Below are 27,619 nucleotides of genomic sequence, written 5' to 3'. Positions count from 1 at the left end.
TCTGGGGGTTGAAGTCCACCCATCTGAAAAGGATGCTGGCTGGGGAATTCTGGGAGTTGAAGTCCACCCGTCTTAAAGCTGCAGGTGGACCACTCCTCGTGGGAAGGTCCATTTCACTGTAGATTTCTATGTATTTTGCAGCCGGCCTGCATGACTGAACAACTGGTCTTTGGACTTGAAGTTCTCTCCCCAACTCCCCAACCCCTTCGCCTTGTGACTTTTCTCAAGATATTCAAACCGGTTACTTTTAGGTTAAGAATATTAATATGGCTGGTACGAACTCTCAGAGTTGTGCTCTTTATTTACAAATCCCCCAAAGCTGCCAGAGCCATAAAATGCTCGTACATTAAAAAAAAAGAACCCATAATAAATAAATTACAAATACGAAGCTCCGTGGTAAAGGGACCAGATTCGCACTGTTCCTTCTAGGACTGCAAAGATGGTTAACCAGAGAAGATCCTCAGATGGAAATTAACAATACCCCTCCACCCCCACACCTCCCAGGACAGCATCTATTACCAGCTCCCAAATGTTGTTCTTCTTTGCCATTTTCATTTTTCAGCTTCCTCCGCCCGTCCCTCCTCCTGCTCTCTGGCACGCCGAGGCTCAATGCTTGCCCCTCAGGAAAGCTCTCTTAAGTTCTCAGAGTCTGTGGCAGGGGACGGCAAACCGACAGATAAGCCGACTCAGATAAACCGAGGTGCGATTTCGTAGAGGGACCCCGGACTGCCTGTTTTAAGCAGCTGCCTGTTCTCGGCTTCCAGCTGCGTGTAGCGGTTCTGAAGACATTGATTGGCGGCCAGCAGCCTGTCCCGTTCCTGCAGGTCAGAGCAAGGGGTTTAGAGAAGGGGGCATCAGAATGGTGGGGAGGCTGACATGCATCCCTAAGGTGCTTTTTCCCCCCAAGAGGCAACTGGACTTTTGCTTTGTTTCTTCTCTTTGGAAAAAAAAAAAGGGGGGGGGGAAACCCCAGAAAGTCCAGTTGCCTCTTGAAAAAAACAAAAAAAGCACCTTTAGGACAAGGCTGACCTGGAGGACTGAGAATCTCCAAAGTAGGCGATGTCATCAGTGCTAGAAGGGAGTGGGATTTGCGGAGATTTGCATCTTTACCAAATTAGGTAGCATCATTGGTGCTGGAAGGGAGGGGGGTTTGTGGGGAGGGGGAGGGGAAGGAGGAGGAAGACTGTGGGATCCTTGGTGCTCTCCGAGCTTGGAGGTTTGCTTGGAGACATTGCATGACACAACTAGGTAATAACATCAGTGCTAGAAGGGAGTGGGGTTTACTGGAGGAGGAGGAGGACTGTAGGGTCATATCTGCTCTCTGAGCTTGACCGTTTCCTTGCAGACATTTCATTATCCATCTAGGTAACACTATCAGTGCTGGAAGGGTGTAGGGTCTGGAGAGGAGGAGGAGGAGGAGGAAGACGGTGGAATCCTTAGTGCTCTCTGGGCTTGGTTGTTTTCTTGCAGATGTTTCTTTACCAAACTAGGTGACATCATCAATGCTAGAAGGGAGTGGGGTTTACGGAGAGGAGGAAGAGGACGAGGAGAAGGGAAGTGGGGTTTGCATTTTTTTAAAACAGTTTTCATATACTATTTTATTTTATATAGTTATATTCTGGCAGCTTGCCATGCCAGTGTTAGTGGGTGTGTTCTTGGTGGTGCCTTGATTTGGCTGCTGATTATTTTCAGCTTCTTTGGCGGTTCCTTGATTGGGAGTATTGTTTACTTCCTATGAATAAGTAGTAAACAATATTTCTTAATAGCTTGATCAAGGACATGCCAAGCAAGCTAGCAGTAAACAGCCCAAACCAAAGACCCTCCAAACAACCCAGCTGAGTGAGCACCAAGGATTCCTCATTTCAACCTTGAGCTACAAATATTTTTTTCTTTATCGGTAACCTTTAGGCATCTGTCAAGCTCCAAGATATAAGTAGTCCTTGACTTACAATGGTAATGGAGCCTGATTGTTTTCACTGTCAGGAAATTTCTCCTCCTTTCTAGGTTGAATCTCTCCTTGGTCAGTTTCCATCCATTCTTCCTTGTCCGGCATTCAGGGGCTTTGGAGAACAGCTTGACCCCCTTCCTCTCTGGGGCAGCCCCTCAAATATTGGAAGGCTGCTATCCTGTCTCCCCTGGTCCTTCTCTTCACTAAACCAGCCATGCCCAGTTCCTGCAACCGTTCTTCATATGTTTTAGTCTCCAGTCCCCTAATCATCCTGGTTGCTCTTCTCTGCACTCTTTCTAGAGTCTCAACATCTTTTTTATAATGTGGTGACCAAAACTGGATGCAGTGTATGCCATGGTCGTTAAACAAGCCAGTGGTCCTCTACAGGGCCAATTTGGCCAATAAATGCCTTATTTTCGAAAAATGTGTTCATGGCAGGGATGTGCGGGCAGGGGAGGCAGGGGAGGCAGAGCCTCATCGCTCTCATCATGAAAATTAAAAAAAAAGGGAAAAGGGAAAAGGCACTGAGGAGCCTTCTGCACACGCGGTCCGGGAATGGGACCACGTGTGCAGGAGGGTCCTCTAGCCTCAGCCTCCCTCCTGCACACGTGGTCCCATTCACTGCCTTCCTGAGTCAACATGAAGGGGACCGTGGCTCGCACTGATGACATCATCAGCCTCACCAGCCATAAACCTCACCGCACGTCACTGGTTCATGGTACTATAAGATGCCGCAAACGGGGTGGGGAATTCTGGGAGCTGAAGTCCACACACCTTAATGTGCCTGATTAATGTCATTTCCCCTGTCAATATCCTCACCTTTTCCAGCTCCTTCACCAGTTCTAGGAGCTGCTTCTGTGTTTTGTTGCAACGATCCGCCAGCTGCTCCTCACCTGCTGGGCTAGCCTGCTCGGTTTGGGTGCTGGCATGTTTGACCATCCGGCTGCCCGGGCTGCTGGACAAGGAGACCACGGGGCTCTTGCCCTGTTCCCATCCTGGTGGGAAGAGAAACATGTCTTCCTCTGAGCCTGCAAGGTGACAAAAGACGAGGTCAGCCAGAGAATCCCCATACGATCAATCCAGATTTCGGAGGCAGGAGATGCTCTTGGGGGGGACCCTCGCGTCTTTGGCCTGGTGGGGTCTGAACTGGCTCATCTTCGGATTGTGATACAGAACCTGGCATGGGATACTGCAGGTAAGGGGGTCTCCAACCGTGGCAACTTTAAGACTTTTGGACTTCAACTTGTACGGGTAACTTGGCTTACGACAGGGGTGTCAAACTTAATTTCATTGAGGGCCACATCAGGGCTGTGGTTGACCTTCGGGGGGGTTGGGCGGGGCTGGCTGACTGGGTGGGTGGGTGTGGCCAGTGGGGTGGGCGTGGCCAGCTTGACGCCACTCACCAAACTGCTGGCCCGAATTTTCCTCTTCGCACTGGACGAAGCGAATGTTCTGAGCGAGGCTTCCCAAGAGCCTGAAGCCAACTCCTTGTCCTGACAAAAACCCCTTTTATTAATTTCCTGTGAATTCTGCTCGTTCACATCCAGCAAAATCTTTCAAGGGAGGATTTACGGTCACAGACCTTAACTGGCTTGCAGAGCTGCCAGGCCGATCTCTGCAGAACTTGGCAAGGAGTCTCAGAGAGTCACGAACCAATTAAGCAAACTCCTGCAAACTCCACTCCCCTTTCGCTCCTCTTTTATTTCCTCTGGGTGGGGGGGATTCATCATCCACCTGTGGCCTTACTCCCAAGTCGACCCGTTCCTTAGCTGTTCCCTTCATGTAGCAACTCTGCGCACGCGCACACTGAGAACAGGCTCCAGCTGTTCTTCTGCCCCACTGATGTCTGACTCTGAAGGCAGCTGATAACTGGCATACGGCCCTGGCCCCCTCTCTGCCTCCGACACAGAGCCCTCATCAGAGCCTTCCCCAGACTCCAGGACTGGCCCATGTTCCCCCCCAACCTCCTCATTGTCTGAATCAGTTGTCAGCTCTGCTGGCTGCTGGTGGGCCATAACAACAACACGAGCCGACCCCTTAAATTTTCCAGGACTGCCCTGCAGACCAGATCGCTAGCCGGGTCTGGCCCGCGGGCCTTGTTTTTGACATCCCTGGCTTACGATCACAAATTGAGATCAGAATCTCCATCACTAAGCAACGTGGTCGTTAAGCGAGTCATGCATGCTTATTTTTTTTTAAAAAAAAACTTTTTTTGTGTGTTTTTTACCATCAACGGCCACATACCAGAGCTGGGATGGTGACTCATAGCTAGCGTGGCCGTGGAAGCGCGCGGTGTGCTGTCGGAGGAGGAGGAGGAGGAAGAAGGGAAGCGGCGAGTGTGGCACTCCACCTCCACCTGGTTCTTGCAGTGTTTGTGACAGATCATGGCACAATCTGGAGAGGATCACCCAAAAAAGAAAAAAAAAGGAAAGGAAAAAAAAAAGAGGGGCTTCAGATCAAAGCAACGAGAAGATGAATTGTCACCCACCCCACCCCCAATGGCTCCTTCTCCTAGTCATCTCCAACCTGGTACTACAACACCCATGGGGCTGGGCCAAGGCACTTTTATTGCTTCAGGATACTAAGGATACACATAAACAAATGCACTTTTTTTCCCCCCTTCCCGAAGCAGGAATGTGACTTCAGGAGGGATCAAACTTCAAATAAGGTTGAGAGGAGGTCGATTATAATGTCCGTTAAGATTTTTAAATTTCATTTAATAGCTGGAGCAACGAGGTTGTGTGGTTCACGGGTCCCAGAGTGAAAAGGGGGAGTATTTTTTTTTCCCCTCTGTGCCTTTTTTTCCCCGTGTGGTAGTGGTGTGTAATTTACCTCACAATCTTCCTGCAGTGTTGATTTACCTCAGGATGCTCCTATTTGTCTGACCACCTAGCTTAGTGTACATGTAGATTGCAAATACATTTATTTATATTTCAAACTGAGCTGGTGTCAGCATCTTATGCCTTCATTCAGACACCGCAAAAAGATGCATTTTCAGTTATTGTTAGCATTGTTCTCCGGCTTATTGTAGGTTCCCGGGTGGTCTTAGAGCAGCCCCCCCCCCCAAACTTGGCAACTTTAAGACTTGTGGACTTCATCTCCCAGAATTCTACAGCCACCTGGCTGGAGAATTCTGGGAGTTGAAGTCCACAAGTCTTAAAATTGCCAAGTTTGGAGACCTCTACTCTAGAGCTTGGTTGTTTTCTTGCGGACGTTTCATTACCAAACTAGGTAACATCATCAGTGCTGGAAGGATGTGGGGTTTGCTCTAACCCTTAACCCCATTTAACACCCAATGGCAGCTGTCCCAATTCGAGGGTGGGGTGGGGTTTACCGCCCTCTCGCCTCATTGGATTCGGAAAAGCAATTGTGCTGAGCCAACAAGAGCCCAGCAGAGGGCGCACTCACCCCTGCATCTGTATCCCTGCTTGGTGACTCCCCATATCTACATCAGGAAAAAAAGAAAGAAAGAAAAGGGGTCAGTTTAGGTTGCAAGACTCCTCCCCACTTGAGACCACATCTGGAAGGATGCAAACAGCTGGGTGAGCTTCACCAGCCATTACTTGCGTGAAGAGATAATTTTATTTTCATTTCATTTCCCTATGGCTTCCTTTCCCGGGGTTTTATAGAGTTGCCCATCTCAAATACACATCTTGGTTATGGAGGTGTCCTTGTTTGCAGCCCCCAGAGTTGGCTTCCAACAGGAGGGTTATGATGGCTGGGGAATTCTGGGAGTTGGTCCCCATCTTTTCACTCGCTAAGTGTGAGGAGCAATGTTTAAGAATAGTGTTTGCGCCTACAGAGAGCAGCCAGATAACGAGAATAAAACATCCTTGAAGATACTCAAATCATCTTCTTCTGAAAAAATAGCACGTTCCTGTACTTAAATATGGAGGCTAAAACATATGAAGAACCGTTGCAGGAATTCGGTTTGTCTGGTTTGATGAAAAGAAGGGGGTGACAAAAAAATATAAGATAAGAATATAGAAGAAGCGCAGGAATTCTTATGAAAAATACTGCACATGGGAAGAAGAACAAGGAAGTAAAGAGGACCTAGAAAGTAGAAGTCATGAGGAAGAAACATCAGAAGACAAGGAAAGAAACAGGAAAGAAGAACAGAGGCAAGAAAGAGCGAGAGCAGAAAGGGAAGGTGCAAGAGGGAAAAGTCAGATACAAACCAGAAGCAACAAAAAACACCCCATCTAAAGATGGATCAGGAAATAACAATTATTTCGATCAACTTGAATGAACTGAACACACCAAAAAAAAGAGCTCAGATGTTTAATAAACTTAAGAAACTGAAGGTAGATATAACCTGTATACAGGAAGTGCATATTAAAAGGGAACATAGGAATTTACTGGAAAACAAAAAGTAGGGAAATTATATACAGCACTGGCAGATAAAAAAAAGAGGGATAGCAACCTATATAAAGGAAAAAATGAATTCCAAAGCAGTCTACTCTGATGAAGAAGGCAGGATGCTAATGATTGAATTAGAGACAACAGAAAAACCGATATTATTAATAGTCATATATGCACCAAATCAGAAACAAGAGGAATTCTATAGGAAATTACACAACAAAATAAATGAATTAGAATATGAAAATATTTGCTTGATTGGGGATTATAATGCAACAGTGGATTAAAAAATGGAATATAAACTACATGATATTTGGAGAGAAAGGCACAAAACAAGAAAGCAATATACCTTTTATTCGAACCCCCACCAGTCCCTATCAAGAATTGATGTGGCCTGGATTTCATCTGGTCTATGTAATCAATTAGACGAAATTGAAATAGAAGCAAATGAGCGGGCAGATCATAATCCAATAAAATTAAGATGGAAAGGTCAAAGAAGAAGAAAAAGATGGACAATGAATTCAAATATTGTAAATGAAATAGAATAAACTCAAATGCTGGAGAAAGAATTAAAGCCATTTTTTAGAATAAATAAAAAAGAAGACACCTCCATTCAAAATCTCTGGGACACTATGAAAGCATACACAAGAGGCCTTACGATTGCCTACATGGCGAGAAAAACTAGAAAACAAAAAGAGCAACAATAATGTATGCAAAAAAGAACATAGGGAAGCCGAAGCTGAACTACAGAAAAGACCCAAAGAATAAAATTAAAAAAGAAAAGAAAGGGGTGACAATGATAACAGTGTCCCACTATCTATGGGGCTCAAGAAGAGAAGGTCAGCAAGCTATTCTCCAAAGCACCTGAAGGCAGGACAAGAAGCAACAGATGGAAACTAACCAAGGAGAGAAGCAACCTAGAACTAAGGAGGAATGTCATGACAGTAGAAAACTACTACTCAATGGAACAGCTTGCTTCCAGAAATTGTGGGTGCTCCAACAATGCAGGATTTTAAGAAGAGATTTGATAATCTGTTATAAATGAATCCGTTTGTCTGAAATTGTACAGGGTGCCTGCTTGAGCAGAGGGTTAGACTAGACTAGAAGATCTCCAAGGTCCCTTCCAACTTGGAGGAGGAGGGGAGAGTCTAGCTGCAAAGTTTCCCTTCTACCACTACTGCCTTTGGGGTACGGGTTCCAACAATCGGCAATCTTTTCAGTGGTTTTTATTTCTTAAGTTGTGCAAAAACATCTCTTGATATTACATTTCCAGCGGTCATTTCGGCCAAGGCAAAACGGGGGTGGGGATATCGGGAAAGGTACGTAAACTCACAAAGCCGCCGCAGTGGTCGCAGAAGGTGGGTTTCTTAAAAGTGACCTCTTGGAAATTGTGCAGGACCACGAGGCCCATCTTGGAGAAGATGGCGCAGGCCCTCATGAAGTACTCCGAGAGGCCTTCTCGGTTCCAGGTTCCTTCCCTGTGATAAAGAGGGACAGTTTGGTCTAGTGGTTAAGGCTGAAGCTGGGAGTCTAGGAATTCTAATTCCGCCGTGTCCAGTTGGGTGACTATAGGCCAACCACCAGGTGACCGTGAGCTCTAGTCCTGCCTTAGATATGAAAGCCAGCTAGGTGACTTTGAGTCAATCACCAGGAGATGATGAATTCTAGTCCCACCTTAGACCTAAAAGCCAGCTGGGTGACTTTGGGCCAACCACCAGGAGACTGGGAATTCTAGTCCCACTTTAGGAATGAAAGTCAGCTGCACGACTTTGGGCTAATCACCTGGAAACGGTGAGTTCTAGTCCCACCTTAGGCATGAAACCTGCCTGGGGAATTCTGGGAGTTGAAGTCGACACCCCTGAACATGTTGCGAAAACACGAATTTAAATTTCTTGGGTATAACTGGTTTGAATTGTATGTTTAGGCCACGGGTTATTTTCTGTCTCCAGCATTCATAAGCGCCTAGAAACCACATGTCAAATCATACGCGGTGCCTTCGCCCACTGATTCTTATCCTGCACTCTTATTCTTCACACAAAAGGGGCTTTCCCTACTTGAAAAAAAGAATTTTTTTGTTTTGTTTAAGTTTGCAAAATGCAATTGGCCATCCCAAACATACAACGCCTTGGCAATCCCTTGTTTGCTGTCATGTCTGCGGGATGCTATGTGCCTCTCCCCGTTGAGTAAGACAGAGTTAGGTCATCCTTAACAAGTCCTGTCTTATCCCCTTATTCTATCGCTGTCGGGATGGGTAACGTCTCTGAGTTGTTGTTGTTTTTTGCCACAGTTAAACAAATCACTGCTGTTAGGGGAATCACGCAGTCATTAAGTGAATCTGGCTTCCCCTATTGACCTTGCTTGTCGGAACCTGGCTGGGAATACCAAAAGTGGTATTCAAATTTTTTTTACTACCGGTTCTGTGGGCATGGCTTGGTGGGCATGGCAGTAGAAGGATACTGCAAAATCTCCATTCCCTCCGCACTCCCAGGGAAGGATACTGCAAAATCTCCATTCCCTCCGCACTCCCAGGGAAGGATACTGCAAAATCTCAATTTCCTCCTGTTCAGCTGGGACTCGGGAGGCAGAGAATAGATGGGGGTGGGGACAGTCAAAGGTGGGATTTACCGGATCTCCAAACTACTCAAAATTTCCGCTACCGGTTCTACAGAACTGGTCAGAACCTGCTGAATACCACCTCTGCACCTGACCCCCTAGGAGATTGCCACCATTAGTAAATAGATGCTGGTTCTCAAATGCTCAGATTTTGATCACATGGTCGTTGAGGTCCTCCTCCAATGGTTAGCGCAACCCCGGTGCTTACCGTTCTCTTTCCAGGCCATAGAAGGAGAAAGGGAAACTCATCGAAATGGTCTCGAAATCTTCCTGAGAGATGCAACCCCGTTGATCAGGGTCGTAATTCTTGAACACAGACTGTTGGGAAGAGAGAAGGGTAGAAACGTAGCCATCAAGACGCAAAAGTCTACAGAGAAATTTATTGACTAACTAGCCGATAACTCGGCATTGCTCAGATATTTGTTTATAGGGGGGAAATGTCTGGACCAAACGTAATTTCTAATGTTGGATTTTCCCTCTTACCAGAGGTAGCTCCCTTGTGGAGTACTGTGAAGCCGTTACCACGGCAACTCCACTGTACTGTACTGTAGAAGCCATTTTAGGGCAGTACAGTAGAAGCCATTTTAAGGCACAAGAGGCTGTATCTTAACAGAACACAAACCTCGAGGGGTTTTAGGGGTGCCTTACCCCCACAATATTTGTTTCCAGAGGGTAAGTCATCTGTGTATCAAGTTTGGCTGAAATTGCTCGAGGCGTTCCAGAGTTATGCTGGAATACACACACACACACACACACACACACACATACACACACACACGTTTTTATATAGATAGTTAGAAGAATAGAGGTACAGCTCAGGGTTGAATGGTGGGGTTCTCGGTGCTCTCTCTGCTTGGTTTTCTTGGAGACATTTCATGACCCAACTAAGTAACATCATCAGTGTTAGAAGGGAGTGGGGTTTATTCTCTATTTGTCGGAAGCCAGCTAGAAATGTTACAAATGGTGATTGCACGACCGCAGGACTGTGCCACTGTCATAACTACAGGTAGTCCTGGATTTAGGACCACAATTTAGCCCAAGGTTTAGGTTGCTAAACGAAACATTGGTTAAGTGCCCTATTTTACACCTTTTTTGGCCAGACTCGTCAAGTGAACCGTTGCAGATGTTAAGGTAGTCACTCACACAGTTGTGAAGTGAACCTGGGTTCCCCGTTGCCTTGGCTTGTCATAAGGTCGCAAAAGGGGATCACGTGACCCTGGGGACACAGCAACCGTCGTAAATATGAACTCCTTGCCAAGCCTTTGAATTTTGATCAGATACTGCAACGGTTAGTAAATGTGAAAAATGGTCGTAAGTCGTTTTTTCCCCCCCAGTGCATCTCAACGTCCAACGGTCATTAAACAAATAATTGTAAGCTAAGCTACTACCTGTAATTTTCACTCAGGGCAGGTGGCTCAGTTTCCTAGAAATTGCACGCTTTTTATGCTTGCAAAACAGGCTCTTCAGCTACCACCAATTTCCGCTTTAGCACTTGAAAAGTCTATATGGGTGAATGAAATAAATCTTTGAGTTTCGTTTTGCCCTGTTTCTTTCCTCCCCACATCCTCTTTTCCCCAAACCTGTGACCTACATGCTGTTCTCAATTCTCTCTGCATCCCCAAGATTGGGGTGCAATACTGTATAGATTCTCCGCACCCCTAAATCTCCTACGCAAAGTACATATGGGCCTGGCCAGGAAAATTCCTTATTTCTCCTGCAGTGTTTTTCAAAAGAATTGCAGCTCCTGAGATGCAAAAAAAAAAAAAAACCCAGCTAAACTGTAGTAGATCGGAGAGAAAGAAAGTTAAATTATTCCGTCTTTGGCAATGCTGAGGCTACTTGAAAAAAGTCACCCCAAACTTCTTTGCTGTTTGCAATGGTCTTCGTGGAGATATCTTGGGTTTATATAAAGGTAAAGGTTCCATATGTGTGCTAGTCATTCCCGACTCTAGGGGGCGGTGCTCATCTCCGTTTCAAAGCCGAAGAGCCAGCACTGTCCAAAGACGTCTCCGTGGTCATGTGGCCAGCATGACTAAACACCGAAGGCGTACGGAACACTGTTCCCTCCCGACCAAAGGTGGTTCCTATTTTTCTACTTGCATTTTTACATGTTTTCAAACTGCTAGGTTGGCAGAAGCTGGGACAAGTAACCAGAGCTCTCTCCATTACAAGGCGCTAGGGATTTGAACCGCTGAACTGCCGACCTTTCTGATCGACAAGCTCAGCATCTTAGCCACTGATCCACCCTAGGGTTTATATAAGAGCATCTAAAACCATCATTCGCTAATTTGACACTATTAGGCAGTACTCCCCAACCTGGCAACTTTAGGACGTTTGGATTTCAACTCCCAGAATTCTCCAGCCAGCAAAGATGTTTGGACTTCAACTCCCAGAATTCTGTGTGCTGGTTGGAGAATTCTGGGAATTGAAGTCCACATGTCTTAAGGCTCCCTAGGTTGAGAAACACAGTTTTAAGGCGCTATTTAACAATATGGAATATGAGTTGTTGGGGAGGGGGGGGCTTGGATGTGGACCCTTCCCTGCAAGCTAACGAAGCCTGGTGGTGGTGGTGGTGTTTGCTTTTCTCCTCCTCTCTCTGTCGCCATGTGCAACCTTGTTTTTAGCAGGATGTTTTATTTGTATTAGAGGATGTGGTTAGAGTGGCCGGATCTAAGCTTCTTCCTTGAACAGAAAAGGAGGGGTGCTGGGTGGAAAGGGGGAGGAGAAAAGCGGGAACTGGACATGGCTGCAGGGGGGAGGGGGCTGTTGTAGGTACAAATTGGGGCCATAGTGCAGCAAAATGCCAGGCTCACTGATGTGCCACAGATGGGGTTTGAGAGAGAGAAATGGATGCTGTTACCTACTTTGGTGATGAAATGTCGGCAAGAATACCACCAAAGCTCAGAGAGCACCAAGGACTGCAGAGTCCTCCTCCGACACTCCACAACCCCCCTTCCTTCTAGCACTGATGATGTTACCTAGTTGGGTCATGAAAGGTCTGCAAGAAAACTACCAAGCTCAGAGGGCACCAAGGATCCTTCAGTCCTCCTCCCATTCTTCCTCCTTGCAAAGCTCCCCTCCCTTCTAGCACTGATGATGTTACCTAGTTGGGTCATGAAGTGTCTGCAAGAATACCACCAAAGCTCAGAGAGCATCAAGGATCCCTCAGTCCTCCTCCTCCTCTCTGCAACCCCCCCACCCTCTAGCACTGACGACATTACCTAGTTGGGTCATGAAAGGTCTGCAAGAACACCACCAAAGCTCAGAGGGCACCACGGAGCCCACAAATCAACCCTGAGCTACGTATGTTCTCTTTTCTCGATTGCTTTGATGGTCCTACCTCCACCATCTGTTGGACGTGCCTCTTGACAGCGAGACGGTCTGGCTTGGTGGCTACTCTGGGGGCCCACTCCACAACTACGGGGGGCTTGAACTGAGTAGACGGCTGTGAAGGGAAAAAAAAGGGAGAAGAGAGCTTTAAGAAACAAGACTTCCCTGAGTTTTCCTCAGGGAAGCCTCGGCCCATCTTCAGGCCTTTGTCCTCCTCTTACCAGCAATTTGAGGCAGCGAGGTTCACGAGAGTACGAGAGGGCGTAAATTTCCTCCTCGGAGTAGTAGAGGTCCAAGGAGAGCTGGAAAGCAAGAAGGCATTTTAGGACAAAAGAAAAAACACCCAGGGCCCCAACATCTCAGGAACGTTGGCTAAGAACCATTGCTATTTTGATGACTTCCTGATGAACAGCTGGTACACATCTGTCTACTTCCAGGTCACACCTGGACATTTTACAGTTACTGGGCCACATCCAGCCCTTTGGCTGCTCCTGTCCAGCTTGTATGAATTGCTTTTGAAGCATTTTTTTTTTAAATGGTATGTATGTATGCATTGCCTATGGAAGTTCTCAGCTTTCTTGGTTCGGTCCTCCACAACTCTCTCCATTTCTCAAGTGGCCTCTTGGAAAAATTAATTCCCTGTTCTAGGTGGTTGAACGGCCAAAGCAACGCCCAAATAGCATCTCTCCTTTTGCCCCATCCTTACTAAAGCAAACGGCCACGGAACCTCCAAAAAGAAGGAGGAATCCCCCTTCCTACATCTTCTGCCCCTCTCTCATGCCGGATAAGCTGTTCGGGGTGACTCCCCCCTACAGCCTCCTGCAATACTGCAGCCTGCGCCACCTTGAGCGGCGGGTTCGAAATGCCCATCCTGGTAAAGAATAAACCGGGAAGGATGGGAGTTGTAGTCCAACGGGCCTGTCAGACACCAAGCTCCTGATCGAATGAAGACGCCCTATGCGGCCTGTAAGTTGTGCCGTCACCTTGCCTGAGTTGCTAAGCAACATCTGCATCACTGTGCCCCGTGGCCCCGCCCACACTGGCTGCTGCTAGGCAACCAGGCGTCCTGGGTTAGGACACATAAGGGCCGACTGGCTGCTAGGCTCATATTTCTGTAGCAAGAGAGTCAATGCAGCTCTTTGAGTGACTGAGTCAACCCAGTAGGCTGGGGAAAGCAGGCCGGGCCTCTTTGCCTGTAGTGGGAGGCGGTTGCTAGGCAACCCTGCAGCTCTTGTAAACGGGAGGAGAGGTTTCTAAGCAACGCCACAGGTTGGAGGCCTGTAGAAGAGATGGTTGCCTGTTGTTGGTTCCCCGGGTCCCAGCAAAAGGAAGTGTTTGAAGGCTTGCCACCCTCTGCACTTCCCCCCCCTGAGGCGATGACTGACTGGGTGTCAGACAGCATGTAAACAATATAAATAGTCATATAGTAATAGGATAGGGCGCACTGTCCTGGTAGGGATTTAGTCAATGGAATAGTTTGCCTCCCGGAGTTGTGGGCCCTCCATCGCTGGAGATTTTCAAGAAAAATGGGATTTTCAAGAAAAAAAATATTATCCAGTCTGGTATAAGGCAGCAGCCCCCAACCTTTGGGGCATCAGGGACCAATTCTGTGGAGACAAGTTTTTACGAGGACCGAAAAGGGCGTTTTTTGTGTGGTGCCTGCATCCCATGGATGGAGCTTCATTTGTTTGCAGGGACCGGTTTCTGGCATACCACGGATCGGGGGCTTGAGGACCCCTGGTATAAAGTCTCCTGCCTTGGTCAGGGAGATGGACCAGAAGACCTCCAAGGTCCCTTCTAGCCCTGTGATTCTATGAATGGTGGCGGGGAAAAGTCCATATTCTCCAACCATGGAGCCAGATTTACCGCGGCTTAGTCTGACTCCAGTTGATTTCCTTCAAAGGCAGCCAAAAGGACTTCCTTCAACCCGCCCACCGTTGGAGCGCCTGCACTTCAGCCTGCTCATCAACCTTCCATGAGTTCTCCAAGGATCGTTCGTACCGTCAGCAGATGCACCAGGTCCTTGTTGGCTTCGAAGGGCGTCTGAGCCCGTTGCCGCAACCGGAATTCCCACACCGGCTCGTAGAGGCTCTGGAGTTTGCTCAGGTTGAGATGCCCGCCCTCTACGCGATCCGGGAGGGCTTCGTGCAGAGTCACCAGGTCCTTGAGGTGGACTCCCACGATGGGGATCTTGAAGTCTTTGCAATCGGCGTAGGCCCGACGGTACGCCCCATAGTTTCCACTTGAAGAGAGCAGTTCGGTCATTTCGGCAAGCACCTGCACGAAGAAGGGAGAGGAAGAGTCCAGAAAAGAAAGGATAAGTCCCATTTTAGCATCACATCCCTTCTGAAGAGCGCCTTTCAAAACGAATGCATGGATTCATTGTTTTCTTGGCATCTGACAAGCAAAGTCCATGGGAGAAGCCAGATTTGGTTAACGACTGCATGGTTCACTTAACAACTTAAGAGTCCCTTAACTGTGGCAAAAAATAAGTTTGTAAAATCGGACCCAAGTGACTTAACAACTGTCTTTGGGCTCAATTGTGGTCATAAGGTGGGGCCTACCTGTACAACCACCTCATTCTGAGGAAAAAAATCATACTAATGGGCTCCCCCAACCTCCAGACCCCATACCCGAAAGAATGCTCAGCTCTTCAGGGACTTGGCATAAGATATGACATCCTGTAGATCTGGGGTCTCCAACCTTGGCAACTTTACAACCTGTGGACTTCAACTCCCAGAATTCCCCAGACAGCATTGAAGTCCACATGTCTTAAAGTTCCCAAGGTTGAAGGCTCCTGTTGTAGACGGTCAAGAGCCAAGATACTGATGTGGACATGATGGCTACCTTTGGGATACCTCACCGAGGCTAAACCCCTCCTCTCTTTTGTCCTCAGGAGGGCTCTTTCCTTACCTTGGCGACCTCAGAAGGTAGAAGTGCATGGGTCTCCTTGAGGCGAGCAATGGTGCTGTGGCAAAGCCCTCCCACAATTGCCATGAGTGTGTTGAAATTCTGCAGCTGCCTTAATTTCTGCAACAGGGGGAAGAACAAGAGGACAATACAAGATAGGAGCTTTAAGCGGATCGCAAGTGGAAAGAGTTGGCTTCTTCAAAGGCTCCTCAACGGCTGACGGGAGCTAATTTTCAAACCTGGATGCCCCCACGGGTGACATCTTTTAAACAACCTGGGATTGATAAGCTTGGGAGGAATGTATTTTGTCCTTAATCACCGTTTGCAATCTTTCTAGCTGGCTTCCGACAAGGAAAGCCAACGGGGGTAGCTGGATTTACTTAACGACTGCACGATTCACTTCAGAACCGTGGCAAATAAAACCGCAAAATCAGGTAGGACTTATTCAACAACTTCCTTGTTTAGCAATGGAAATTCTCAATTGTGGCCGTAAGTCGAGAACTACCTGCATTTTCTAACCGACTGAATACAAAAAGAGACAAAAATATATAACAGCGTGAAAGAAGTCATTTTGGATCCGGCTGCCAGAAAAAGCCATGTTCTCGTATCCTCCCAGCGGCCTCCAATTTGATAAGTCCAAATTGATAACTTTCCATCTGGACCTTATTAAACAATTGAATTTTGAGATCAGCATAAGTGGAACTTTTAGGTGTCAGAAATTTCCTGGGAGTGAGAACAATTAATTAGTGGAACATCCAGAAGTTGTGAGTATTCCATCTCTGGAGTTTTCCAAGAAGAGATTGGACAGGCATTTGTCTGGAATGGCAGAGGGTCTCCTGCTTGAGCATGGGGGTTGGACTAGAAGACCTCCAAGGTCCCTTCCAACTCTGTTATTCTGTTACTCAAAGGATACAAGCCGCCAACGTCTATCAGCAAAGATCAGATTCATTTTAGGTCTAAGCTAATGCATCATTTCACTATGGACCCCTCTGGGTCTCATCTACATTCCTGGGTCTTTGCCCATAACAAAATGCCTCTCCCAGGCCACCAGCTCAGAGCTTACCACGTACTCCAGGCATCCTACAAGTTCCTAAAATATATATTGAGCATCAAACTTCCATCTGGTTAAGATCCACCTCTTCTGCTCGGGAGGTGGCCCAGAAAGAACATTTCTTACCCACCTCCCTTTGCAAAAATGCAAGCAAACCTGTGCCATTCTCCACCTTCGCATCAATTATGCCGATTGACATCACCTCACCACCATCCAACCCCGGAGTAGGTGTTCTTCAGCAGTGTTTGTCTCGGCAGAGGGACCACGAAAGGAACAGGAACATCCTTTTGTGTCTCCCCCCCCCCGCCCCCAACTGCATGGGCCAAACTCCCCACTTCTGTTTCTTTCCAGTGAGGACCTTACCTGTGTCACGTGGATGAATTTGGTGAAGACTTCTGCTCGCTGCTGGGGTGTGGGACGCTTCAGGATCATCACTTGCACCCACTGGGAGATGCTGTTGAACAAGGTAATTGCGCGTTCCAGAGATGAGATCCCGTGCACAGATCCACGCAGCACGTAATTCTGGAAATCCAAGTACTGCCCAACATACAATTTAAAAGGTAAGAACCGGTCTTGCTGGATTAAACCGAGTCCTAACTGTTTTCCAGATGACTCATTGGGGAAGCCACTTTGAACTCAATTAAGGGACACCCAGGTTGGTTGGGGTTTTTTTTTTTTCACCGCTTTTGAGGTGGATTGACGGCGGGAAGGGAAGGCGTTCCACATTTGTAGGACTGTTCTTGTACACTTCTAAAAAGTCATCTCTTACGATTATTGCTTCTTCTTATTTACAGGGGTGAGAATTCTTACCACGTTCTAGTAGGTGATACCTAGAGTCTTCGACTTATGACCACAGTTGAGCCCGGAATGTCTGCTGCTAAGCGAGACATTCGTTCAGTGAATTTTCTCCCATTTTACGACTTTTCTTCCCACAGTTGTTAAATGGATCACTGCCGTGTTAATTAGTAACACGGTTGTTAAGGGAATCTGGCTTCCCCATTGGCGTGGCTTGCTAGAAGGTCGCAAAAGGGGATCCCTATTATATCTTAGAACGGTCACTAAATGAATGGTTGTAAGTCGAGGACTCCCTGTACACAGTTCCTTCCAAGGCTGGATACTCAACCTTTTCAAGGGGAGCAGCATTTTCAGGATGGAGAGCAGGACTAGGAATTGGGTGGCAGGCCCAGAGGTTCGAGGGGGCAAAAACAACAGGTTCCAAAAGTTGTTATCCCAGGTAAAAATTGGGCTAAGCAATTCCTTTCTTGCATTCCAATATTTAATTGCATTGAAGGAGTATATGAATCACTATGAATCAATATTGGCTTCTGCTTATATTATTGTATACTATAAGAAATTAGTGGTTTTCTAGCCTAGCAAATTGTAACCTGCAAATGTTATCCCACTGCTGTGGCTCATGGAAACTGCTGGAACCTCACAACATATATATTTGGTTAATTTTTTAAAAAAATCCACATCTTCAATAATACACTGTACCCCTTTGCTCATGTTCAAGTTTGATACCAGTTCCTGGAAGGGCTTTGGAAACAGTAGACAAAATTGTAAGGATCCACTAATGCTCTACAGGTCATTTTCCAGCCTGTTATATAGGAAGTCCTTGACTTACGACCACAACTGAGCCCCAAATTTCTGCTGTTAAGCAAATTGTCAGTTGTTAGGTGACAGTGAAAGCAATCAGCCAATGGAACAGAAGTTGCCTTCAGAAGTTGTGGGCGCTTCATCACTGGAGGCTTTCAAGAAGAGATTGGACTGCACACTGTCTCCTACTTGGGCAGGGGTTGGACTAGATGACCTACAAGGTCCCTTCCAACTCTGTTAATCTGTTAGGTGAATTTTGCTGGACCTTTTTCCCCCCACTGCAGTTAAGTGAATCATTGCAGTTCTTAATTCAGTCATGCGGTCGTTAAGCAAATCTGGCTCTCCCCCCCCCCATCAATTTAGCTAGTTGCCCCGCACCCAAATTTTGATCACATGACTGTGGGGATGCTGTAAAAGTGGTAAGTATAAAAAAATGGTCGTAAGTCACTTTTTTCAGTGTTGTCATAACTCCGAACGGTTACTAAACGAATGGACAATCTATAGAGTCTGACTCTTTGCAGCTGGGATTTCTATTGCACTGCCTTCACCAAAAGGGGTGTAAAATTTGGTACAGAGAGAGAAAGACGCAGAAAGACGCAAGGCCTTATCTTCTGTGTTGATCTAGAATTTCCAGTAGAGAGGAAATTTCCACATTTCCTGTGGCCCTCGAAATGGTTGGTGCACCATGTCCTGACTTATTAGTAAGTTTTGGCTGGGGGCTTGTGGGAGAGAAGATCATTGATGTTGTATTAGATATCGGTCTAGGGCAACCAAGGATGCAACGCTTCGGGTGTTGTTTGCCGAAAACCTGAAGCTACTGCTGACCGGGGAGGAAAAAAAATCAGCAGGCAGGATGGCAGCAGTTATGAGTAATGCAACGTTTCAATTGCCCAAATTGGGTTCCAAGACATGTGGTTGTTGCATAATTCCACCCTAAAGGTCAAGGAAGCAATTGCTCTGAAGATGCTCAAAGCACTATTTCTCAAACTTGCACGGTTTTAAGATGGCTGGACTTCAACTCCCAGAATTCCCTAGCCAGCCACGCTGAGCTTGCAATGGAAGACTGCATTACACCCCATAACAGGGTGCAATATTTTTCCTTCACCTCAGTTGTTACCCTGTGAATAACGGGGCCAATGATTGACGCCAGGAAGACGGTCTCGTGACGGGTTGAGTTCCTACCTTCAAGACGTGAATTTGAAAGGACCTTGAGGCTAAAACGTACGAAGAACGGTTGCAGGAATTGGGTATGCCTAGTCTAGTGAAAAAAAGGAGTAGGGGGTGGCATGATAATGGTGTTCCAATATTTGAGGGGCTGCCCCAAAGAAGAAGGAATCAAGCTATTCTCCAAAGCACCTGAAGGCAGGACAAGAAGCAACTGATGGAAACTAACCAAGGAGAGAAGCAACCTAGAACTAATTTTCTGACAGTGAGAACAATGAATCAGTGGAACAGAAATTGCCTCCAGAAGTTGCGGGATGCACCATCACTGGAGGCTTTTGAGAAGAGACCCTTTGCCTCTTGTGCAAAGGGTTGGAATAGAAGACCTCCAAGGTCCCTTCCAACTCTGTTGGTCAGGCCTTCTTTGTATGAAGGACTTCCATATTTACTTTGGGTTAGATGGATGTACACACACTCTTCAAATAGTAAAATAATGGGCCTCTTAGCTGGTTATGGGTAAATATCACCATTGCTATTCCAGTGAGAAGGATCAGCGTGGTTTCAGACTAGGAACTTCTTCCTTTGGTTGAGGAAGTTCCTGTTGTGAAGCCGGGGTGGATCTAATAAAGTGTTTCTCAACCACAGCAACTTCACAATTGTACAGACTTAATGTTCCTGCTGGCTGGATTCCAATAAAGGAGATTATTTGTAGCTCAGGTTGAAATGTGGGGCCCTTGCTGCACTCCCTCCGAGTGTGCTTGTTCTCTTGCAGACGTTTCCTTGCCCAAAGTAGGTGACCTCCACACTGATGGTGTCACCTAGCGTGGTAATGAAACGTCTGCAAGAGAAAAAACAGCCTGAGAGACCGCCAAGGGCTGAGAAACACTGATTAATCTACACGGTATTCAGCCATCCTCAACCTGGGAATTTCCTACGTCCACCGTTGTCTTCAACCAGCCAATTTTTCCACGACCAAAGATATCCGCAAAAGATAACAAGGCCGAGGAAGGCTTATCACAACGATCCATCCACCCATCTTGCCAAAATGTTGCGTACTCCTTTTGCAGTTCCTTACCGAGAGCCGGCAGAATGCCTTGAATTCCAGGTAACTGAGGTGGTTGGCTAGCTCACCTGGATCCAGGTGATCAAAGAGCAGCGAGACTTTACGTTTCTTGCCACCGGCAGGACTGTGTTGGCAACTGAGGGAACGGTTCCAGGTGTGACTCACCCTGGAGGAAGAACAAGGGCAGAAGGGACTCGTTAGGGACTGAGTTGGGATGACCCGGGGCACGGCACAGAGGCAACGCAGGCAGCTGACAGTTCGAACCGCCCCTTTATTGCTCCAAATCCCCCCACCCCAAACGCTCCCACGTTTCTGAGAAGTCCCAGAACAAAGTGATGACACTCACACATGCTCACAGGCACACACACATACACACACACACACAGAGCCCAACGCTGTGAGCACCACCGCTGCAAAGCAAGAAATCCAGCAGGGCAAGTCGGGGAGTCCAGGAAGCAAAGGAGCAGGGCAAGTAATCCAGAAATCCAGCAAGAATGCAAGGAATCCAGGAAAGTTCAAACGTGGTCACTCAACCACTCCATGAAACTCAGTGTTTGTTCCCGACAAATGCCCATCCCCACAGCGTCTCCTTAAGTCTCAGTCCCCAGGTGTGCCTTGTGAAGAGGGGCGGGGTGCTCTCTTCCCGAGTAGTCGGGTCAGTCTGCGCTGTTCTCGCCTTCTCTCCACTCTCCGTGCCCGAGGATCAGGAGGGGGCTGTCCCTGCTCATCGCCTGAGCTCTGTCTCTCACGTTCACTGCTTAACCTCTCTCTGGTCATCTTGCCCCTGTTCCTCCCTGCCTACAAGCCATCCCAATCCTGAAAGGCCCTGGCCTGACTGGGTCTGCTCCTCCCCATTTTCCAACGATGCCACCCCCTCGATCTCTGTCAGCTCCTGCCGCGGTAACGGCTTCACAGTCCTCCACAAGGGGGCTCCCTCTGGTAAGGGGGAAAATCCAACATTAGAAATTACGTTTGGTCCGGACATTTTCCCCCTATAAATAAATAAATATCCGGGCAACGCCGGGTTATCGGCTAGTATATAAATAAATAAAAACGACAGCACATGGAATCCCGCCATGCCTATCCCATCCCTTCCACAGGGCAATTCCCATTTCTGAACTGGTTGTCGCCACTCACATGCAGGATGTATCGAGCATATTGTTTTGTCCTGCTGGGCCTTGGTTCCTCACCACCTCTAAGATTTCTGTGATCACCTCCTCCAGGTGGGGGTCCAGGTGAAAAGCCTCCGGATAGTTTACAAGCCAGTAGCTGAAAAGAGAGCAAGAGGTTCAGGTTGGAGCTGCAGGCCTGACTGGAGAATTCTGGGAGTTGAACTCCACACACCTTAACGTTTACTAGCTTGCTGACTGGGGAATTCTGGGAATTGAAGTCCACACATCTTAATGTTTACTACCTTCCGGACCGTGGAATTCTGGGAGTTGAACTCCTCAAATCTTAAAAGTTTACTAGCTTGGTGGCTGGGGAATTCTGGGAGTTGAAGTCCACACATCTTAACGTTAACTAGCTTGCTGACCAGGGAATTTTGGTAGTTGAAGTCCATATATCTTAAAGTCTACCATCTTGTGGCTGGAGAAGGCTGGGAGTTAAAGTCTACACATCTTAAAGCCTATTAGTTTGCTAACCAGGGAATTCTGGGACTTGAAGTCCACACATCTTAAAAGTTTACTAGCTTGGTGACTGGGAATTCAGGGAATTGAAGGCCACCCATTTTAAGTTGGCAAAGTTGAGAAATTTTGGGGGAGGGGGGACAAGGGGAAGAAAGAGGATAATGGGAAGAGAGTTCAGACCGGACAAAGTGGCAGATCCTCAGCTGACGTGAAGTATTCTTCTCCTGGATTGATTCCTGATATGTGATCAATAAAGTTAAGGCTTAATTTGTTCTCAAATTCTTGGAGAAAGGATTCAGGAATCTATTTTGCTGAAATACACTCCTCTCCCTTCCTTTCAACAGAATCCCTTTACGAGGTGAGACCTTCTAGCACAGGGGCGTCATAATCGATTTCATTGAGGACCACATCAGGGCTGTGTTTCCCTTCGGGGGGGCATGGCTGGACATGGGCAGCTCAACGTCACACATTGAGGTTCCGTTTCTGGCCACGACAACCTCCTGCAGCCTTCTTCCGGAACCCGGAAGCTCTGTTTTCACTGGCAGAGGGCTGCAGGAGACCATCGTGGCCGGAAACAGAGCCCAGGAGACCTGCGTGTGGCCTTCCCGAGCTCCGTTTTCACTGGCAGAGGCGCTGTTACCAGAACGGGCCTGCAGGCCAGACTCAGCGGTGGGATTCAACCCACTTAACAATTGGTTCGCTGAAAATGTCAGTGTGCATGCTCTGGCACACGGCTGCAACACATGCTCTGGCACACAGCTTCCATGGATGCTCTGGCGCACTGCTTCCGTGGATGCTCTCGTGCACGGCTTCCGCGCATGTGCGGCTTCCGCCACGCGGCGAGGGTCGACTGAGCAGCCTTTCGGGGCCTGTTCTGTTCCATCCCTGCCCTCCAGGGCAGCGGCTGCCTCTCTTGCTGGGCGAGAGAGCATCTCTTGTGCAATTTAGCAGCTGTGAGCTGCCACTTTCCTCTAAGTCCCATCCAGAGAGTGTACACGACAGAGAAGCAGCAGCCGGTGGTTGGTCTTACGGCTTCTCCGAACTGCACAAAATCAGAACAACCGGCTTGCCCGAACCGGTCCAAACCGGCTGAATCCCACCCCTGGCCAGATCTAAGCACCCTGAGGGCTGGATCTGGCCTGTAGGTCTTGAGTTTGACACCCCTGTTCTAGCAGGACCGTTTTAACTAAGATAACTCACATAACGCTCAAACATTTTTGTTCACATAACTTCTGATCTATTGGAATATTTGAAGGTCAGGCTGTTTTCGTTGTTCACCAGTTCAATACTGCCTCCCTGCTACAAAGATTACCCTAATTAACTGGCATAATTGCTCCCTAGGAAGTTAATTCTCGAGGAGCCCCAGTAATTCACCCAGAAATGGTTCCCTGGGAATTGTCATTCATTGCAAGTGCTAAAACTCAAGATCCTTTTTGTGCTGGTTAAAGAAAATCAGAAGACTGCTGAAGTACATGGAATACTTGTTCTAAAGCTGTTCCTTTAGGTCCGATTGGAGGCTGGACAAAAGAAATTTGCTAGCTTCCTATAATGCACGAAACCCCATATATCTAGGTTCACATAATGTGTCGGAAGAATAAACAGGACCATGGGCCCGACTCGTGCAGCCTTCTAAAATAACAAACGACACCACTGGCGAACCAACCCATTTTACGCAAAACTAGTCCCTTTAGACTGATGCTGTAATTGTAATTTTTGTCAAGGAATCCTGCACCTTGTCAACAGCAAGCCACCAGCAATTTTACCTTTCATGGAGTTTTTAATTTAAGATATTTAAATTTAAGCTCTGTTGTTTTAATTGTTTTATACGCCATTTTATTCAGTGTCTATCAGCCCCTGCAAGTCGCTTGGACTGCAAGGCAATCCAACGGGTCAGTCCTAGAGGAGATCAACCCTGACTGTTCTTTAGAAGGCCAGATCCTGAAGAGGAAATTCAAATCCTTTGGCCACCTAATGAGAAGGAAGAAGGACTCACTGGAGAAGAGCCTCATTCTGGGAACGATGGAGGGCAAAAGAAGAAGAAAGGGACGGCAGAGAAGGAGATGGATGGAGTCACTGAAGCAGTCGGCGTGAGCTTCAATGGACTCCAGAGGATGGTAGAGGACAGGAAGGCCTGCAGGAACGTTGTCCATGGGGTCGCGATGGGTCAGACACAACTTCGTAATTAACAACAGCAACATAAGCTGGCCTGGGGTCCCCTTGGTGAGACGGGCAGCACACGAGTTTAATAAATGAATGAATAAATAAATATGAAAGCTCTTTCATATCCAACAATCCCCTTGGAAAGACATTCTACGGAATGTCTATGGAGATTCTCAGCCATTCAGGTCGTGGTTGTCCCAAAAGTCCTTTTTCCAGAGGCAACTGGACTTTCTTGGGTTTTCCTCGAAGACGTTTTGCTTCTCACCCAAGAACCGAAATGTAGAACTGAAGAATCTTCTCGGATGAGAAGCGAAGCGTCTTCCAAGGAAAAAGGAAGACAGTCCAGTTGCCTCTTGAAAAAGCCCCATGGGGAATATCTGAAGGAGAGACTTTTTTTTGTGTTCCCCCCCAAAAGGATATAAAGTCAGAAGACGGCGAGCCAGCTCTGCAGACGGGACCACCCAACTATGAACGGTTAGTGTCATGTTCACCATGAAGTCGCTGGTGCACAGCTTCCCATCCACATCTGGAGGAGAAAGACAGGTGTTAAAGTGGATCTCTCGATAGGCAGAAATGGAACGGAATTGAAATGAGGAAAGAAAGCAGTCTGGAATAGCTCCACCCCATAATACAGTACATTCCTGGTCAGCAAGAGACGGTGAGCTCTAGTTCCACCTTAGGGATGAAAGCCAGCTAGGTGACTTTGGACCAATCACCAGGAGACTGGGAGTTTTAGTCCCACCTTAGGCATGAAAGCCAGCTGGATGATTTTGGGCCAATCACTAGGACACAGTGAGTTCTAGTCCTGCCTTAAGCATGAAAGCCAATTGGATACCTTTGGGGCAATCACCAGGAGTTGGTGAGTTCTAGTCCTGCCTTGGGCATGAAAGCCAACTGGGTGCCTTTGAGCCAATCACCAGGAGACAGTGAGTTCTAGTCCTGCCTTAGGCATGAAAGCTAGCTGGATACCTTTGGGCCAATCACCAGGAGACAGTAAGTTCTAGTCTGCCTTAGGCATGAAAGCCGGCGGAGTGACCTTGGGTGAGTCCTTCTCTTTCTCTCTCTCTCTCTCTCTCTTTCTCCCTCCCTCCCTCCCTCCCTCCCTCCCCCTCCCTTTCCTTCTCTTTCTCTCTCTCTTCCCAACTCCTCACAGGGTTGTTGCTGTCATGGGGAAAATAGGAGAAGGAAGCTGTGTTGGATATGTTCTCCCCCTTGAGTTATTTCTACAAACAATCGCCATCAAAGAGAAAAAACTTCCTTGATGGTTACCTGGGCTTTCTATTTGCACCAGAACCAGCCTTGGTCTCTAGCCTTATGGAACGCCTTCCCCTCCACCGCCACCCAGAATCAAAAGGGGTGGGTGGGTATGCATCTCATCCCGCCACCCCCAGCCTCAGTACCAAAGGAGCGAAGGCACTTCTCAATCAGCTCCTCCAGAGTGCAGGACCGGTTCAGTTCTCCCAGGCTGATGCAGGCCAAGGCCTGGTTGATCTCCCGGGGGTTGGGGCAGGTCATATGGCGTCTGCTCTTCCGGCGGTAGATCTTGCTGGCTCCTGGGAGGGTGCTGGAATCCATCTTACCAGCGGCCTCGGTCCGCGATCGCCTGCAAAAGCAACAGCGGTGCTATTGGCCACTCTCAACAACCTGGTGTCCCGATTCCAAGTAATATAACCAATCCATTCAATGAGAACTCCCAAGGCAGGCAAATCCCTCAAAGAACTCTGTGAACCTCTTAGAGGGGGCTGGAAAGCACCGTGAAGCGGTATATAAGTCTAAAGGCTCTTGTTCTTCCCTTTTCTCCTTCCTTTCTTCCCCCTTCCCTCCCTTCCTCCCTCCCTTCCGTGGTGCGCAGTGGTTAGAATGCAGTATTGCAGGCTGAAGTCTGCCCGCTGATAGCAGTTCGATCCTGAGCAGATCAAAGTTGGCTCAGCCTTCCGTCCTTCCGAGGTGGGTCAAACGAAGACCCAGCTATTTTTTTGGGGGGGGGCAAGAGGCCGACTCTGTAAACCGCTCAGAGAGGGCTGCAAAGCCCTGCAAAGCGGTAGAGACGAGGGTGATTGCGATTGCTTTTTTTCTGGAGAGGCTCCGCTGATCGCCCGCAAGAGTCCTCTGAAGCAAACTGCTTGCAATCCCGTGCCACAATCTTGCACAAGTTCCTCAAATGCCCATTTCAAGAGCTCAGCGCGCACACGCACGCACACTGGGCAGCCTCACGTTGCCTGGCTGCTTCGAACGCCAGCTGTGCCCCAAGGAAAACAGGGGGCACTGTGGGCATTGCTGCAAAGTGCCCCTCTCTCAGCTTCACCTCTTCCGTCACCCTGCAGCCCTTCCCCACCCCACCCCACCCCAGCTCTCCAGCTTCCCCTCCTCTGTCTCTCGCTGCGTGCTGCATCTTGCAGGTCTTGTACTAGGAAGTTCCCTCTGAAGCCAAAACTGTTTCCAACATCCCGAAAACATCAGCGAGCTAAAGAATACGCCGGCTAGTCTGGGCTTGAGGTGCGATTTGAGTCGTTGTAAGATTTCCGTTCTGATAAACGGCGGGGCGGTGGCCGCCAAACGCAAAGCTTTCAAATCCTTCCGAGGGTCTTAGGCACCGGATCGCCCAGGCCTGAGGGTTCAACTTTTTCAAACGTGACAGGCTCTTCCTCTTCCAATTTAGAGCTGTCTCTTGTCGTCCTCAAGCGGAGAAGAAACTTACCTCGGGGGGTCCAGCCATAAGGGCCCCCAGGCTGCAGGTGACAAGTAAGAACTAGCCGCCAGGTAAACAGATCTCGTGCCTCCTGCTTTTCTACGCAGGGAGAGAAAGCTCCCGAGTAGATCCACAGAGGGGAAAACTGCCAGCCCTTTTCCAGGATACGAAGGGAAGAAGAAGGGGGAAAAAATCTTGCCCTCTTCTAAGTTTGGGTCTCGGCACTAAAGCTCTCCAGGTGCCCCTCAGCCCAATGCCTCTCCCAAACTGGCACCTTGTGAAAGATGCGTTTCAAGGATGCCTGGAGGGCAACTCCTCTTTTTCCACACCAGGGAGAAGTGACAAAACGAAGTTGTGTTCACCTTAGTCAGAATGACACGGAATTTAGAAAGCACCAAGAAATTCCCGGGTGACTAAAGAGGAGAAGAAAGAAAGAAAGAAAGGAGGTTTCGAGGCGTTCGGCTTACCGCTTGCTCTCTCGTCGGATCATAGTTCTTTGCTTGTGTTTTTTTGCTAGCACACCAGGGTCCTTTCCTTTTTTGGCCTGCTGTGACCATTAGGGAGGGCTTCCTCTCCGCTTTGGAGTTTCTCTGCCAAGCGAAGGCAGAGACAAGTCGGACAGCCGAGACGGTCGTTGGCTGGCTGCGAGGCAGCTGAGTCAAAACCAACTGGTTGGTTTTGTGCTGATGTGATTTAAAAGGAACTGGGCTACACATGTGATGTGGTGTGTGTGTGTGTGTGCGTTTGAGTGTGTGTGTGTGTGTGCACGCCTGGAAAAAAGTAGAACTAAATCTTAAGTTTTCACTCTATGGTTAGTCAGAGAGACACCTGCGGATGGAGCTTTGACCATTAGGCCAAATCCAGATTTTCTCTGTCAACGGTGATTTTTACTCTACGGGTAGAGTTAAGTCCTCAGCTTACAACTGATAGTTTAGTGACCTGCGAAATTGCAACAGCGCTGAAAAAGGGGACTTATGACTGGTCCTCGCACTTACAACTGTCACAGTGACATGATCAAAATTCGGGCGCCTGGCACGGATTTATGACCATTGCCGTTATCCTGGGTTCAAGCGATCGCCATTTGCAACCCTCCGACGGCTTCCAACCAGCC

At 47.9% G+C, this 27,619-nt stretch overlaps 1 protein-coding gene across 4 annotated transcripts; it reads right to left on the bottom strand.

Annotated features, from left to right (window-relative positions):
- Nucleotides 1-277: 277 nt before the first annotated feature.
- Nucleotides 278-27,158, bottom strand: RASGRP4 (RAS guanyl releasing protein 4). 4 transcript variants are annotated; one of them, XM_081961595.1, is made up of 18 exons: nucleotides 26,976-27,158; nucleotides 25,220-25,422; nucleotides 24,240-24,345; nucleotides 21,840-21,902; nucleotides 21,169-21,300; nucleotides 20,044-20,197; nucleotides 16,575-16,748; nucleotides 15,164-15,280; nucleotides 14,252-14,527; nucleotides 12,472-12,552; nucleotides 12,261-12,365; nucleotides 9,129-9,238; nucleotides 7,641-7,785; nucleotides 5,357-5,393; nucleotides 4,193-4,342; nucleotides 3,352-3,441; nucleotides 2,768-2,976; nucleotides 278-818 (listed from the first exon to the last, which is right to left on the bottom strand). In XM_081961595.1, exons 1-18 carry the CDS (start codon nucleotides 26,996-26,998, stop codon nucleotides 687-689), a joined length of 2,307 nt encoding a protein of 768 aa, XP_081817721.1. In that variant the 5' UTR covers nucleotides 26,999-27,158; the 3' UTR covers nucleotides 278-686. The 4 variants fall into 4 exon arrangements, with proteins under 4 accessions (XP_081817721.1, XP_081817722.1, XP_081817723.1 ...); XM_081961596.1 differs by having other exon boundaries at nucleotides 2,768-2,943; XM_081961597.1 differs by lacking the exon at nucleotides 26,976-27,158 and adding an exon at nucleotides 26,034-26,125.
- Between the last annotated feature and the right edge of the window lie 461 nt (nucleotides 27,159-27,619).

The sequence above is a fragment of the Natrix helvetica genome, assembly GCF_964273705.1.
Source record: "Natrix helvetica genome assembly, chromosome: 9".
Classification (NCBI taxonomy): Eukaryota; Metazoa; Chordata; class Lepidosauria; order Squamata; family Natricidae; genus Natrix; species Natrix helvetica.
This window is presented reverse-complemented; position numbering and strand designations above follow the sequence as displayed.